Here is a 16,994-nt window from a genome sequence, read left to right as displayed (position 1 = left end):
ATGAATTGAAACCAGCAGTGCAAGGGGATGGGAACCAGAATGCCAGAACAGAATAGATAGTAGATTGCTTGTGGAGAAAGACAATTTGTGGCATACAACTTCAGGAATCCAAAGGTTAAGCATGGTGGGAGTCATGTTCTGAGCTGCATATATTTCAGTGCAAGAATATTGTGGGAAAGGCAATGAGCTCAGGGCATGGATCAACACCTGGAATTATGACGTTGTAGCCATTAGTGCGACTTGGTTGTAGAAGGGGTAGGACTGGCAGCTCAGTACTCTGGGGTTCCGTTGTTTTAGATGTGACAGAGTGGGAGGGATTGTGTTACTCATCAAGGAAAATGTCATGGTAGAGCTCAAACAGGACATTCTAGCAAGCTCGTATAGTGAGGCTTTATGAGTAGAACTAAGGATTAAGAAAGCTTTGATCACGTTAATGGGTTTATGTTATAGACCACCCAACTGTCCATGGGATTTAGAGAAGCAAATCTGTAGAGGTATTTACTTGGGAGACAGACATATAGTCTATAGAACTGAGGCAAAGAAGCAGTGAGATTATGGATTCTACACAACTTACAAGAGGAGAAGGTTTTTGCTGTCTTGAAGCAAATTAGGATGAACAAATCCCCAGACCTGACAAGGGGATCCCTGGGACCTTGTGGGAGGTTAGTGCAGAAATTGCACAGGCCCAGGCAGAGATATTTAGAACATCCTTAGCCATGGGTGAGGTACCAGGGGGTTGGAAGATAGCTAAATTGTTCTGTTTAAGAAAGGCTTTAAGATGGCCTTCAAGATGGCGGCATGACGCAGTTTGCAGTGGCCTCTCCAGAGCTGATATCTGTTATTTGTTGAGCAATCCTAATCTGATGAAAAACAGATGTGGGAGCATGGAGGAACATCTGGAAATCTCCAGGAAGGCCTTCTTTTTTGCTGCTGCTGCTGTGAGGTCTGGGAGTCTGCTGGGAAAAACAGGCCCTCAGTCCTCGGGGTCATGTTGCTGATGGCCGGTGGCAGGGGCATTGTAGTGTGCTCGGCAGAGGATGGTGCTTGGAGAGGCTGTGCCAGAGGGGGTGGTCGGAGGATCGACGGACTTGGAGTCCACTGCGGTCAGGGCGCTTTCACTGTGTGCTGCATCTGCGAGGCTGAATCCGGCGGCGCCATGGAAGTCCATAGTGGGGATATTCCCTTCTGCCACCTGCGTGTGATGACGAGTCTATTGGGACCCTGAGGACTTGTGGAAACTGTGTGGTGGTTTCTTTCGACCTTATAGTCTTTTAACATCTTTGGACTATTTTTACTGTGCCCATGGTTTGTTTTTTTTTATCAATTATGGTATTGTTTGCACTGTTATAACTATATGTTAACTATAACTATATGTAACTATGCAGTTTTGTGTAGATCTTGTAGCTTTAAGTTTTGGTTTGTTGGGTGGTAGAGATGGTCTCCTGACTTGGTGTGCCTGGGTAGTCTTGTTTTGTCTGGTGGATTTGCAGCCCCTTTCCGGGGAATGCGCTAAGATGGTAGTGCAATATTAATTCACAGCAGCCTCTCCAGACTCTGGATTTGGGGATTGCCAAACATTATGTGGATTTTCAGGTGTAGTCTGTTTTGTCATGCGCTTTTGTGATATTCTGGAGGAACATTGTCTCATTTTTTAACTGCATTGCAGTCGTGGTTTCTAAATGACAATAAACCGAAATTCAATTCAATTCAATTCAATATACCAGGAAATTTTAAGCTGGTGAGCCTGACAGTGTGAAAGTTACTGGAAGGTATTCCAAGGGACCAGAAATACAGTAGGAGTAATTGGATAGAGAAGGGCTGATTAGGGAATAGTCAACATGGCTTTGTGCATGTTAAGTACCGTACAACCAATCTTAGAGTTTTTCTAGGAAGTTACCAGGAAAGTTGATGAAGGTAGGGCAGTGAATGTTGTCTACATGGACTTTAGCGAGACCTTTGACAAGGTCCTACGTGAGAGGTTGGTCAAAAAGATTCAGTCGATTGGCATTCAAGATGAGGTAGTGAATTGGATTAGACATTGGCTTTGTGGGAGAAGCCAGGGAGTAGTAGTACATGGTTGTCTCTCTTACTAGAAGCCTGTGACTTGTGGCATGTGACAAGGATCAGCGTTGGGTTCATTGTTGTTTGTTATCTATGTCGACAATCTGAATGATAGTGTAGTTAACTGGATCAGCAACTTGTGGATGACGCCAAGACTGGGGGGTGTAAAGAACAGTGAGGAAGACTATCAAAACTTGCAGTGGGATCTGGACCAGCTGGAAAAATGGTCTGAGAAATGGCAGATGGAATTTAATGCAGACAAAAGGAAGGTGTTGCACTTCGGTAGGACCAACCAGGTTTGGTTTTACATGGTAAGCAGCAGGGCACTGAGGAGTGTGGCAAAACAGAGGGATCTGGGAGTACAGATCCATAATTCCTTGAAAGTAGTGTCATAGGTGGATAGTGTTCTCAAGAAAACTTTTGGTACATTGACCTTCAGAATTCAATCTATTGAGTTATTTTGTATTTGAATAAGACGTTGGTGAGGCATAAATAAGTTGGCACAGTTTTAGTTACCTACCTACATGAAAGATATAAATAAGACTGAAGGAGTGCAGAGAACATTTACAAGCATGTTGTTGGGATTTAAGGACTTGAGTTATATGGAAAGACTGAATAGATTAGGATATTATTCCTTAGAACATAGATCATTGAGGGAAGATTAGATAGAAGTATACAAAATTATGAGTGTATAGACAGGGTAAATTCAAGCAGGCTTTTTCCACTGAGTTTGGGTGAGACAACAACTGGAGATCATGAACTAAAGGTGGAAGTTGAAATATTTAAGGGGAACGTGAGGGGGAACTTCTTCAATCAGAGGGTGGTGAGAGTGTGGAATGAGTTGCTAGCGCAAGTGGTGATTGCAGATGTGGATGGTGATTTCAATATTTGAGAAAAATTTGGATAGGTACATGAATGGGAAGGGTATGGAGGACTATTATCTGGATACAAGTTGGTGGGACTAGACAGATTAATGGTTGAGCATGGTCTAGATGTGCTGACAAGCCTGTTTCTGAGCTGTAGTGTTTTCTGACTCTATGACTTTCAAACTGCCTCAAAAGCAGAGTAGATTAGTCTAAACTCAAGCAGTCCTGAAGTTTACTAGCTGCATCTTAAAAGCTCTTTACGAGCACTTGCCCAAGTCAATCCAATAAAGCCGAGTGCCAGATTCTGTAATTGCCAGTCCAGTTGGAAGGCGACACTTTTTCCAAACAACTTTTCGGTTCTGTCCATCCATGAAAGAACATTCAATCTTTGGACCATCTCCTTGGTTTTCTGACCCCCACTCAGAGAAACACATGATGCCTGAAGGGGGATGTAATACAAGAGAAGTTGAACGACTGAGATGCTCTATTAACACAAGTCGATAAAGGCCATCAACAGATGCGACTTCAATTCCACAAGGTTTGTTGGTGATCCAGTAGAGATTTTTGCCTAACCAGTCCACTGTTAAAGAGATGATCTCAATATTAGGCTGGAGAATCTTCTGCCATGAGGAAATATTAGGCCTCATCACTAGATGACCAATAAGACCTTGATCAGACGCTGCAAAGTAGAGCACTTTGTCTTTCCAGATGTAATCAGCAGAAGTCACTTGCATGTTAATCAGCTGGTGAACTAAGTGTTCTGGTAAATCTTTCAATCCTTTGCCTTGGTCTAGACGATTCAGATATATCTAGAAGATTACAAAATACTGAAATTAATGTCAAAATTACAATCCTTTAGGATAGTAACTGAGATGAAGCACTACTTTACTGAAACTAGATAAATGTTGTGCTATAATTAATTATAACAGGCAAGAACTAAAAGTTTGCCCAAGTACTGCAACAGCTTGGCTTTTTGGTTGGTGTAACCGGGAAACTCCTATTTTCATCTAATAGAGCATCTTATCAATCCAAGCAAAATCATATCAATTCAAACTAAAGGGCTTTCTCCATCCAACTGGTTCTTATATGAATAAAGGATCAAATAAATAGCTTAGAAAGGGATAAGAATTTAACTTTAGGTAACATGGAGACAAAATAGAAGTGTGGTGAATACAGGAATGATGGTGTTATATTTAAAAGCGTGCAATATTGTGGTAAACTATGTGTATACCTGTCTGGACACGCCCCTCTGCTGACTACACCTGTGGCTCCTCCCACAAACCTCTGTATAAAGGCGATTGGAGGCACTGCTCCTCCCTCAGTCTCCAAGATGTTGTGGTCACTTTTGCAGTTAATAAAAGCCTATCGTTCGCCTCCCGTCTCCGAGAGTTATTGATGGTGCATCAAATATGCAGTAATAAGCTAGATGATCTTGTACCACAGTTACAAAATGGCAGATTTAGCTTAACTTCTCATATCTACATTGAAAATTACAATGAAATGTATCATTTCAACTTCCTTAATATTGATTGGCAGTTCCTCAGTGCAAAAGGGTCAGGTGGGGCAGAATTTGTTAGGTATGTCCAGGAAGGATTCCTGACACAATATATAAACAGGCCCACTAGAGAAGAGGCAACACTGGATGTGGTTCTAGGTAATGAATCATATCAGGTGTCAAATCTTTTGGTGGGTAACATTGTGAAGGATCCCACCCACCCTGATCATGGGCAGTTTTGACTTACTACAACCATTACTTTATCATTTCTTGTCAGTCACCTTATTTATAGACACTTCTGTGCATAGCATCACTTTATGGACATACAATCAATCTCTGTATATACAATAAAGTATCTTATGTATTTATATTCATTATATTTTTATTATTATTTCAGTCTTCTTATTGTGTTTCTTCTTCTGCTGCATTGAAATTGCAGAAGGAATTATTTTATTCTGCTTCAGATTTCTGTACTGGAAATGATTTAACAATGTTGAATGCTTGAACACTCTTCAATACAGTAAGAAACCTGTCTTACATTCTGCTTATACAGATCACTTCTTCACACAGTGCATGGAGGCAGAGCAAGATAATCCAACAGCAATGCAGAATAAAGTGTATTCTGAACAAGGGGAGTGCAAGTAAATGATAAGGTTCATAATGAGGTGCATTGTGAAGTCAAGAGTCTATTTTATTGTACTAGGCAACCATTTAAGTTCCATAACAGTAGAGTAGAAGCTGTTCTTGAGCCTGGTGGTACATGCTTTGGCTCCACTGAAGTAAATTGAATTGATTTTATTTCTTACATCCTTCACATACAAGAGGAGTAAAAACCTTAACATTACGTCTCTGACTAATTGTGCAATCATAGTAATTTATAATAAATAGAACAGTCAATGTAATATAGAGTACACTCAAATCAATGCCAGTTCATCAGCCTGATGGCCTGGTTGAAGAAGTTGTCCTGGAGCCTGTTGGTCCTGGTTTTTATGCTGAGGTACCGCTTCCCGGATGGTAGCGGCTGGAATAGATTGTGGTTGGGATGGTATGGGTCTCCGATGATCCTACAGGCCCTTTTTAAACACCTGTCCTTGTAAATGTCCTGAATCATGGGAAATTCACAACTACAGATGCGCTGGGCTGTCCACACCACACTCTGCAGAGTCCTGTGATTAAGGAAGGTACAGTTCCATACCAGATAGTGATGCAGCCAGTTAGGATGCTCTCAGTTGTGCCCCTGTAAAAAGTTTGTAGGACTTGGAGGCCCATACCAAACTTCCCCAACCATCTGAGGCACTGTTGTGTCTTTTGCACCATACAGCTGGTGTGTACAGACCGCGTGAGGTCTTCAGTGATGTGGATGCCGAGGAACTTGAAGCTGTTTACCCTCTTAACCCCAGATCCATTGATGTCAATAGGGGTTAGCCCATCTCCATTCCTCCTGTAATCCACAACCAGCTCCTTTGTTTTGTTTCACTGAGGGAGGGGTTGTTTTCTTGACATCACTGAGTCAGAGAGATGACATCTTCCCTGTAGATAAAGCCAATCAATGTAGTTCTGTCAGTAAATTTAATTAGCTTATTGGAGCTGTGGGTGGGAATACAGTTATGGGTATAGAGGGAGTAAAGGAGGGGACTCAGGAGGGGACTGAGGAGTTCCTACATTGAGAGTCAGAGGGTTGGAGGTGAGGTAGCCTACTCTTACAACATGCTGGCAATCTGACAGGAAGTCCAAGATCCAGCTGCACAAGGCAGAGTCAAAAATCTATAGAAAAATAACCATAACAGAATCAATGAAAGACCAACCAACTTGGACATTCTACCAGAGTGAAGAACTGTGCAAATACAAGAAGAAATAAATAATAATAATACATAAGTAAGCTATAAAAATTAAGAACATGAAATGATGAGTAACCTTGAAAGTGAGACTCTTGTTTGTGGGAATATTTCAATGATGGAGCAAGTGAAGTTGACTAAAGTTATCTCTTTTGGTTCAGGATGTTGGTTGAGGGATAGTAACTGTTCCTGAATGTGGTGGAGAGAGTCCTGAGGCTCCTCTACCTTCTTCCTAATGGCATCAGTGCAAAGAGAGCATGTCCTAAGTGGTGGGGGTCAGCGATGATAGATGCTACTTTCCTGTGACAGTGTTTCATGTATATGTGCTCAATGGTGGGGTCAGCTTTACCTGTGATGCATTGGTCGATGCCCAGTACTTTTTGTAGGTTCAAGGACATTGATGTTTCCATACCAGGTCGTGATGCAACCAATCAAAATATTCTCCACTACACATCTCTAGAAGTTTGGCAAAGTTTTAGATGTCATTCCAAATCTCTACAGACTCCTAAGAATGTAGAGGATATCTGTAGATGCTGGAAGTCAAAGCAATGCACACAAAATGCTGGAGGAACTCAGCAGGTCAGGCAGCATCTTTGGAAAAGAGTAAACAGTTGACATTTTGGGCTGAGACCCTTCATCAGGACTGGAAAAAATATATTAGAACTCAGAATAAGAAGGTGGGGAGAGGGGAGGAAGAAGTACAAGATATTAGGTGATAGGTGAAACTGTGAGAGGGGAAGGGGTGAAGTGAAGAGCTAGGAAGTCAATTGGTGAAAGAGATAACAAGCTAGAGAAGGGGGAATCTGATAGGAGAGGACAGAAGGCAATGGAAGAAAGGGAAAGGGAGGAGCAACAGAGGGAGGTGATGGACAGGTAAAGAGATAAAATGAGAGAGGGAATAGGGAATGGGGAGTGGTGAAGGGGGGGGGGGGGCAATTACCAGAAATTTGACAAATCAATGCTCATGCCATTAGGTTGGAGGCTACCCAGATGGAATATAAGGGGCTGCTCCTCCAGCCTGTGTGGCCTCATTGCAGCAATAGAGGAGGCCATGTGCTGACACGTTGGAATGGGAATGGAAAGTAGAATTGAAATGAATGGCCACTGGGAGATCCCATTTTTCGGGTGCTAAGCGGGGAAATTTCCCTATCTGCGTCGGGTCTCACCGATATATAGGAGCACTGTATACAATAGATGACCCCAACAGAATCACAGGTGTAGTGTCGCTCACATGAAAGGACTGTTTGGGGCCCTGAATGGAAGAGGTGTAGGGGCAGGTGTAGCATTTGTTCTGCCTGCAAGGGAAAGTGCCAGGAGGGAGATCAGTGGGGAGGGACAAATGGACAAGGGAGTTGCATAGGAAATGATACCTGTGGAAAGCAGAAAGTGGGAGGAGGGGGAAGGAAAAGATGTGCTTGGTGGTGGGATCCTATTGGAGATGACAGAAGTTACAAAGAATAATGTGCTGGATGTATAGGCTGGTGGGGTGGTAGGTGAGGACAAGAGAAACCCTATTCTTGGTGGGGTGTCGGGAAGATGGGGTAAGGACAGATATGTATGAAATGGAAGAGATGTGGGTGAGGACAGCATTGATGGTGGAGGAAGGAAAGCCTCTTTCTTTGAAAAAGGAGGACATGAAAAGCCTCATTCTGAGAGCAGAAACAGCAGAGACAGAAGAACTGAGAGAAGGGGATGGCATTTTTACAAGTGACAGAGTAAGGTATAGTCCAGGTAGCCAGGTAGCTGTGAGAATCAGTGGGCTTATAAAATATATCAGTAGATAAACAAACTCCAGAGATAAAGACAAAGAGATTGAGAAAAGGGAGCGAGGTATTGGAAGTGGACCAGGTAAATCTGAGGGCAGGGTGAAAGTTGGAAGCAAAGTTGATGAGCTCAGCATGGGTGCAGGAAGCAGCACCAGTGCAGTCATCGATCTGATGTAGGAAAAGTGGGGAGTGACTGTTCCACAGAGCCGACAAAAAGGCAGTCATAGCTGGGACCCAGGTGAATGCCAATGGTTGCACTTTCTGTCTGAAGGAAGTGGGAGGACCCGAAGGATAAATTTTTAAGAGTGAGGAGCAGTTCCACCAGGCAGAGGAGAGTGGTGGTGAAGGGGAACTGGTTGGGTCTGGTATCCAGAAAGAAGCAGAAAGCTTTGAGGCCTTCCTGTTGGGGAATGGAGGTGCTGCCATGCTCCTTTAGTAATTGTACTTACGTGCTGAGCCCTGGAAAGTTCCTCCAAAATAATAGCATCCAGGAATTTAAAGTTGCTGACTCATCCCACCTCTGATCCTTTGATGAGGACTGCCTCAATGTCCTCTGCTTTTCTTCTCCTAGTCAATAATCAGCTCCTAGGTTTTGCTGACATTAAGTGAGAGGTTGTTGTTAAGACACCACTCAGCCGGATTTTCAACCTCCCTCCCATTCATCACCACTCTTGATTTGGTCGACAACAGTGGTGTCATCAGCAAACTTGAATATAGCGTTGGAGTTGTACTTAGCCACATAGTCATAGGTGTAAAGCGAGTAGAGCAGGGGTCTAAACACCCAGCCTTGTGGTGCACCTGTGCTGATGGAGATCATGGAGGGGATCTTGTTGCCAGTCCAAACTGATGGGATCAGCAATTGAGAACATCGAGAATTCAATTGCACAAAGAGATATTGAGGCGAAGGTTAAGACCTTATTGACTTGTTTTGAGAGGACGATAGTTTTGGATGCTGAGCTATAGTCAATAAAATTATCCGTGCTGTTCAGATGTTCCAGGGTTGAGTGAAGAACCAATGAGAAGGCATCTGCTGTGGACCTGTTGCTCAGGTAGGCAAATTGGAGCAGATTTAGTCACTTCTCAGGCAGGAGTTAATATGTTTCATCACCAACCTGTCAAGCCACTTCATCATAGTGGATGTAAGTGTTACTGGGGCAGGTCACCACACTCTTCTTGGGCACTGGTATAACTGAAGCCTGCTGAAGGGTGCATACTTCAGAATGCCGAAGTGAGAGGTTAAAGATCTTAGTGAAAGGTCCAGCCAGATGATCAGCACAGGTCTTTAGTACTTTGTCAGGTATCCATCTGGACTGGATGCTTCTTGTGGGTTCACCTTCCTTCAGGCTGCTCACGCATTGGCCTCAGAGACTGAAATCAGGGGATGTGGGAGTTCGTGATTGGTCCTCCATGGTCAAAGTGAGCTCATTGAGCTCATCTGAAATTTGTGAATGTCAACTGTTCTAATGAAGCAGTTTTATCTATTTATTTCTAAGTAAAACAATAGTACCTTTTAAATCTTTTTCAAAGAGTATAAAGCTTCCTGCAAAAGTATTAAACTTGAGATGTTAGCTTTCACGAAAGCTTGAGCTTGTTTTTAACTTTCCCTGAAGCTCCATGTTTTGAGACCAATTTGAAGCAACTGTCTTAGGCAGCTGCCACTGGTATTTTTTTACAATTGTAAGTTGATGGATCCAATTGCAGTAACTAGAGCCAATATCAAGAGTGCAAATAATCAATTCTTACTTCGTTAGCTTGCATAGAAAATCTCACCTGAGTGATGACTGTGGGAGATACCATCAACAGAAAAGGCTCATCATCTGACTTTACACAGGTTAAGTTGTCTGCCAGCAGCATTTCTGGCCCACAGTGGCAGCTACCCTTTAACCCAGGTCCCAACAAACAGAAATGTGAGCAGCCTATTTTTTCACAAGGATTTGAAATTGGTGGTTGCAGCACCTCATGAATTATCTGCAAGTAAAAATTCAATGTTACTAAGCATAATATGTGTGGAGCAATTAAACTCTAGATTAGCAGTAAATCTTGTTCCGCTACACATGCTGACTGACCTGAAGTTCTCAGCTTTTGAATTCCTTGGTCAGCAATTCATGTTCTAATATGGCCCTGACATTTAATATTAAACACACGTCACTCAAGTCCAATATTTTGGGCCAAAGTCATTTGGGTTCAGAGTTTAGGAAACAACGCAGTCCAACCACTCATGTATTAACCATTTTCCATTTTCTTTCTTTCATGCCTCAATTCACAGTTTCTCATATGGGTGCCCCTAGAGTGTAGAAGAGGGGAAGGGGCTACAAAGCTGAGAGCCCAGTACATCATATTGACTTCATTAAGAACACAGAAACTTATTGCTAGAGCAATGCTCAAATGTAGCCCAACATTACCTTTCAAACTGATCTACAAGGACAGTTTATTTGCTTTCACTGGGGTTATTGGTGATAGTTGTTTTACTAAACTAGTGGCCAGTGTTCTGGTCTGGTGATCCACAGAATTGTTGGAAGTGCACTATGAAGCTGACCACAATGTATTTAACTAAATGAATCTTTATAGAAGGTAATCACAATGGAAAACACAAAATGCTGTCAACACTATCTGACTCACAAATTTCCTCCAGACTGCTTGGGGTCGACTTACATTAATTGCCTCAGTTCAAGTACAATTACAAATTAACAATCCCTGCGCAAGAACCTTTGAGATAAGGACTTTAACGGACAAACTTACTTGCAAGAAAAATACTACCTTCAAGCTGTATGCTTGATCATGTTTCAGGAGTACGGTCCTGTTCTTTCCAAGTCTCTTGTCACCTTTTTGAATACTTCTCAATTCCACATCAGACCAGTATATGTTATCTTCAAATACAGCTACACCAAATGGCCTCTGAGTATACGCCAACTGGAAAAACTGATTAGAATGATTATTCAGAACCTTATTTCACCATTAATTAATTAAGTGAGGTTTTTAACAAATGACAGTACCTTTATCCTAGTGCCATCTAAATTTGACACACCAATGCAATGAAGTTTTCCATCTGCCCAAAACAATTTCCAGTCAAGCTGGTCAAGTGTCAAGCTGGTTGGCCATCCAAGCCCATGCTTGATAATTACTTTTCTGTTTGTTCCATCCATGCCTGCTCTCTCAATGTGGGGCTCTCCTCCAATCTCAGCCCAATACATTAGTCTACATTGTAGAAAACATATACACGATAAATGGTTCCTTCCAATTTTATTTCTTAAGATTATGTTATGGCCTAGAAAGCTGATTAGTACATTCCAAATTTAAAAAAAAAATAGTTCTGAATGGCATTAAGTTTTATGTGATCATTCTTGTCAGGAAGTGAATCCAGATCGCTACTCTTTAGAACAACAATTCTATTAACACACTTAATTGTCAACTATCCAGCCACTGGGTATTGTTCCCTCCCACCAGTCTATTCCTATCGCCTCAGTTTCTACTCTAAACTGTTTTGGCAGATGAATCAGAGGTTCAAAATGTATGTTATTCCATCTTGAACCAAATTATCAACAGATTCACAACATATGGCTTTGATGTCATTCTGCTTTTCAAGCCATTGGATTTGCTTGTGGCTAGAGTGACATTTTCTCCCTTGGGAATTCCAGATGCAACCAAGTAAGGAAATTTCTAAAAAAAAAGCACATTGAATTTACCACCTAAGTAATCAGTTTTGCATATGGAACGCACATACAATTTCATTGCAAAATTTAGGACTTACCCATTAAGTGGCTGCAAAACTAAAGAGAGAGGTTGCTCTATATCTGTGCCAATTACAACCACATGTTCTTTGATTTCATGCATTGTGGAATTCAATTTTACTGCCAGAATATGACTAGATACACCATCTGTCCAGTAAAGGTTTCTGCCCACCCAGTCAACAGCTATACAGTCAGACCATATTCCTGGAAAGGATGACATGTTGAACAAGAAAAAATAATTAACAAATTGGATATTACTCAAGATTAAATCAGCAGAAATTCTCCCTCTTTCATCCACTTGAAGCTGGTAACAATTAAGTACTGACCTAACTCTTTCAGGGCTTCATTTTTCAGCTCTTATTCTCACAATTAATTACAAATTGTGCAGAGAACACAATTCTGCAATAATTTACCCCCGCCCAATAGGATAGCATATTTAAAATTCAATACTAATACAAGCACAGGAGTGGTCACTTGAACTTTCAAGTTGCCCTGACATTGAATATCATGTCTGATCCAGCTCTTTTCATTCCCTTTGACCTTCAGATTCTTCAGTACTTCTAATGATCTGACCTTCACCATACTGGGCGCAGGAGTTAATCGTGTCAATTGTGAAAGTGTATTTTGTAAGTCAAAATATTGGTTATTGGAAGCATAAAATAAACAGGAAAGAGGAAACAGCTAATTGAGAGTTCATTGGACTGAATTGTTAACATTCTTTTCAGATGCAGTTTGATCCAAGTTACTGTTGTTTCACAAAGTATGACTCTATGACTGTAAAGTAAACTTGGAATGGCTGAATGAGAAACCATAATACAGTATTGAAATGAAAGCTCAAGATTCAAAGAGAAGCTTTGTTTCTTAACTGACCTTCAATCAGGGTTCCTTTATCATGTTGGTTCAATTTCATCCAATTTATACTCTTAGAATAAGTGTCAGCCCAAAAGATTACTTGTTCCTTCCAATCATAATCCAGGGGGAACATTATATTCTTTGTAATAGCAGAAATGATATTCTTTTTCTCACTGTGTAATCCATACAGCAGGATATCACGGTGGATGGATGCAAGAAGAACAGGCTCGGCTCCTACAAAGCAAATTGGACAGTAAGCCTCTAATTTTTTGTTGCATACATAAGTGACCAGAATAATATTCTACTGCCTTCAAAGAACTAAAAAAGCTAATAATTTTAATTTCAGCATTGTGGAGTCAATGAATTGTAAATCACCCTCTTTGGGGTGTTGCTCCAGATGTTACGTATAAAAATTAGCATTAAACAATTGGTGTGAAATTAGATCAAAATGATGTATTTTGTAAATTAATTTTGATTTTGTTAATTAAGATTTTAATATAAAAAGGAAGTTACATCAAGACTTGGATACAATCAAAGAACATTGCCACTGTTCATAGCAAGTCCATGGGAGAGTGGATAGAAGTTAATGGAAGGAGGAATAAACTGGTTCTCTGGGCGACAGACTGAAACACAATAGGGATTGGCACTGAATCACCAATCATTTACCAGATTTGTCCAAGAGACCAAGTAATACTTTCATGTTTGCAGATGAAATAAAACAACATATCTGAACAGTTCAAGTGTTCACACTGAGCCAGGAGGGTGTAATGTGGAACTACAAAAAGCTATTAGCAGAAAGTAGTATTGTTTAAAATGGTGAAATTGGGAAGCGTTTAATGAGGCATGGGTACTATAAAGTCACTGAAGTTACAGGCAATTGGAAGGCACATGGTAGGTCATCTTTCCTGTCAGTCGAGGATATATTAGGTAACCATTCAGAATTAAGAGCTAGCTATGTAGGGTTTTAGAGAGGACACACCTGGAATACGTGCATAATTTTGCTCAAAGATGCACTTGTAATACAGTAAATGCAGAGACAATTCACCAGACTAGTTCTTGGGATAGCAATTCCGACATCTGATAAGACAGTAGGCTGGGGTATTTGAGGAATGGTGATCTCTCTGGAAATATAATACCCTTCAAGAAGAATGTTTCCTGAGCTAGGAGTCTTGAGCAGGTCAGTCTTCAAAGGGGCAAGCTGTCACAGACTGAAGGGTAGCTGAACTTTGAGAGCCTGAAATTCATAACTCTGAACTAAAATCTGTTAGATTTTTGAATTAGTAGGAATAAAGATATGAGATTGGGACTGGAAAAAGAATAATGCTATGATCAGCCATTATCTTGTAAGTGGTAAAACAAGTCAGGGTGAAAGTTGTTACGTACCCTGTAACTGGGATAACAGACCAGCAGAAATGGACTGATACGTTGGAGTCTGGTGGTACTGTAACTAACGGTGTTTATTAGTAAACTAAGTAATACAATGTCAAAAATGCCAATATAAAACAGGTTAGCAATAAATAAAGAAGTGCAGGAATAAGAATCATAACCAAGCTCTATCAAAGTCTAGGGGTAAATGAATTGTCATAAAAGAATATAGAGTTCAGTTAAGTTCGTGCTGAGGTAGTTGCTGTTGTGTAGCAATGTTGGAGTGAGAGAGAGAAAGAGAGAGCGAGCGAGATGTGAGCAGCTGCAGCAGGCAAATCTTCCATCGTCTTCTTGTTCCATTGTACCATTGGAGTCACCGATTATGACCCTTCCATACCAGGCTAGACTGTTCTTCAGTGATGGACTTATCATCCAGGCAAGGGCGGACACACACACAAGTCCCCACTGGTCTGCCTTCATCCACCGTGCTCCAGACTGATCCTCCAGGCCTCTACCTTCCTGTGGGTGCTCAACACTCTTTCAGTGTCCACCGGTGTGTCTGTCTGTGTCTCCGCAAACCTGTCTTTTATCTCCCCTTGATGCGGTATCAGCCATCCATCAACTCAATATGTCCATGTCCATCAAACTAGGCCACTCCCTGCTGTCTCAGCAAGAATGTTAACGAGCAAAGAAGTGTCCTTGTAGCAAAAGGTTGTTTACCTTTCCATCAGTGAAGAAGCCATATTACATAAATCATCTCTCTCTCTCTCTCTCTCGTTTCTGGGGGGGGGGGTCAGCTCTGGACCCCATTTCCATCTGGTTTGTTCAGCACACATAACAAATGCCTTGATTCTATTTTGCTTTGGTATCAAATACTTTGCCTGTTCTACATGATAACCCAAAAGGCAAGTCTGAGGTGACAGCCAGGTGTAAAGTAATACTGTGGTTATTTCAGAAGGACAGTGCAAAGAGGGCATGATTCTTGCTTTTGTTGCAATGTTAAAACAATCCAATTTGATCAGCCCTGCCACATGTATCTAGACAGAATTGACTGCCATAAAATGTCTTAGACAACTAGCACTGAGGAGAATTTATAGCCATAAAAAGTGCACTTGGTATTTCTAAGGAGAGGGAGTATGGGTATTAACACAATCCTGTTAGATTTAAAACTCATGTGGTTCAAACAAGTTATTGATATAGTCAACTGAAGGGAGTTGCTTATATACAAGCACAGCTTTGGTTTGGTATCACTGCCAGTAATAATCCAAATTAACATTAGGAGCTTTGCGTTAAAATGGATAAGAATGTACAAGATAGGCTCTTTACATTGGGAACTGCATCTTTTGGGAAGTAGGAAACAGGGCATAAATGAGAATCAGTTACACTAATCCAGGACAAGTAACAGTTGTGGTAATGCCTAACAAGCATACTGTGCAATTGTTTGTACAATAATCTTGAAATTCATACTTAAAACAGGTAATGGAAGATTGGGCTTACCTGTTACTTTGCAGCTGTGTCCATCATTGTTCAGCAGATAATGGGGGTAGCAGCTGCAGCTGTAGGTTCCGTTCTTATTCAGACATATTTGACTGCAAGGTCTGCTTGTTAGTTCTTTACATTCATCAATATCAACACAGGTATGCAAGTCAGCCATGAGTTTAAATCCATTTGAACAGCCGCACATCTGCAATACAGCAATTAATTCTGGTTCAGGTCTACATATATAGCAAATTTCAAATTACCAGCAAGATAATTTCAGATTAAGTTGTTTCATTGTGGAAATTTAAGATAAATAATAATAATGGCTGCATTGTTCTTCAAAAGTGCTTCGAGGTGGGGTGAAAAATGAAAAAATTCAATTGAGTACACATACAGGTGACAATGAAAGAGCGAGCCTTACTGATGATGTCATGTTCTTGAACATTTAGTGGAGTAGTCTTTTCCTCACTATCACTGAGTGGAATTTTTAAACATCTTTGTCATTAATTCACCACAAGATGAAAACTGTAAATAACTCTGAGAAACTGACAACTGTTGCTCTTCATACATAGATGCCGCCCTTTTCCCCTTCTTTCCTCCCTTCAGATCTGACAATAGCCACTAATTTAGGAGGAGGGGGTAGGTTTCCTCATTATTTCACAATTGCACTCAGTATGTATTCAAAACTCAGCAATGTGCCTCTGTCCTTTGGGCTAAAAAGCATGAGAAACTGGCATTTGTATGACCAGGATAAAAAAGTGCTGAAAGGATACTACTCCATTACTGAACTTCATGGAGGGGCCTACAGTAAAAAAAGAAATCCTGCCTCCCATTTTACAGCTGCCCAAACTAGACAAGGATTAGAATTCATATTTATTGAGAAGGAAGTAATTTCCAGGTTGGAGATCAAAGTAGAAACTCTTTCTAGTGCATCGAGTTTAGAGTTAATACTAGATCATAAATTAATTCAAGCAGCTGCCTGAATCGATGGAGGCTCACAGTCTAAAGTAAGTGGCCATCATGGTTGCAAGACCTCTTTGGACATTGTTAATCTGGGATGCTGCAAGTTTAATTTGCTGATTTATTGGACATGAGCAGGGGTGGATGAAGAAGGCCTAGTCCTCGGCTGTAGCAAGGACAAGGCCTGAAGCCACGGTGTCACCTGTTTGCAGCCACATGGAGTGAGGGAATGAAGCTGAAACACTTCACCAAGGGTGGTGTGGCACGGTGCCCAGAACAGAGTCGGAGCTGCCCTCACAGGGCTTCACTCGCAGAAGACAAGCTCTGTTGTGGCCGACTGCAGATTTTTTAGTGGCACTCGGTGGAGTTGGGACTCAAGCTGCAGGGTCACTTGCTTTTCAGCCACTGGAGGTGAGGCGCCTGAGCCATCGCACTCTATGGTGTGCGGGGGCATAGCACAGTTGTAGCAACTGAAGATTGAAAATGGACTGACGGGTCTGGACTATACACAGTTATATTTGTCTGGTTCTGTTTTGTATGTGCAAAGACTGGGCCTCAAAGCCATGGTGTTGCCTAGATGTCTTTGG

At 41.4% G+C, this 16,994-nt stretch overlaps 1 protein-coding gene across 1 annotated transcript in view; it reads right to left on the bottom strand.

The window, feature by feature from the left end:
- Positions 1-16,994, bottom strand: part of LOC132394762 (low-density lipoprotein receptor-related protein 8-like) — a 37,662-nt gene that overhangs the window by 4,580 nt on the left and 16,088 nt on the right. The window contains exons 7-13 of the mRNA XM_059971171.1: positions 15,466-15,652; positions 12,622-12,834; positions 11,772-11,955; positions 11,017-11,218; positions 10,781-10,918; positions 9,794-9,991; positions 3,199-3,736 (exon numbers count right to left, since the gene is read on the bottom strand). Of these exons, the coding sequence (XP_059827154.1) occupies positions 3,199-3,736; positions 9,794-9,991; positions 10,781-10,918; positions 11,017-11,218; positions 11,772-11,955; positions 12,622-12,834; positions 15,466-15,652 (1,660 nt within the window). The remainder of the gene's footprint in view (positions 1-3,198; positions 3,737-9,793; positions 9,992-10,780; positions 10,919-11,016; positions 11,219-11,771; positions 11,956-12,621; positions 12,835-15,465; positions 15,653-16,994) is intronic.

Source organism: Hypanus sabinus, chromosome 5 (assembly GCF_030144855.1).
Source record: "Hypanus sabinus isolate sHypSab1 chromosome 5, sHypSab1.hap1, whole genome shotgun sequence".
NCBI classification, from domain to species: Eukaryota; Metazoa; Chordata; class Chondrichthyes; order Myliobatiformes; family Dasyatidae; genus Hypanus; species Hypanus sabinus.
Note: the sequence above shows the minus strand (reverse complement) of the source record. Positions and strands in the feature narration are given on the sequence as shown.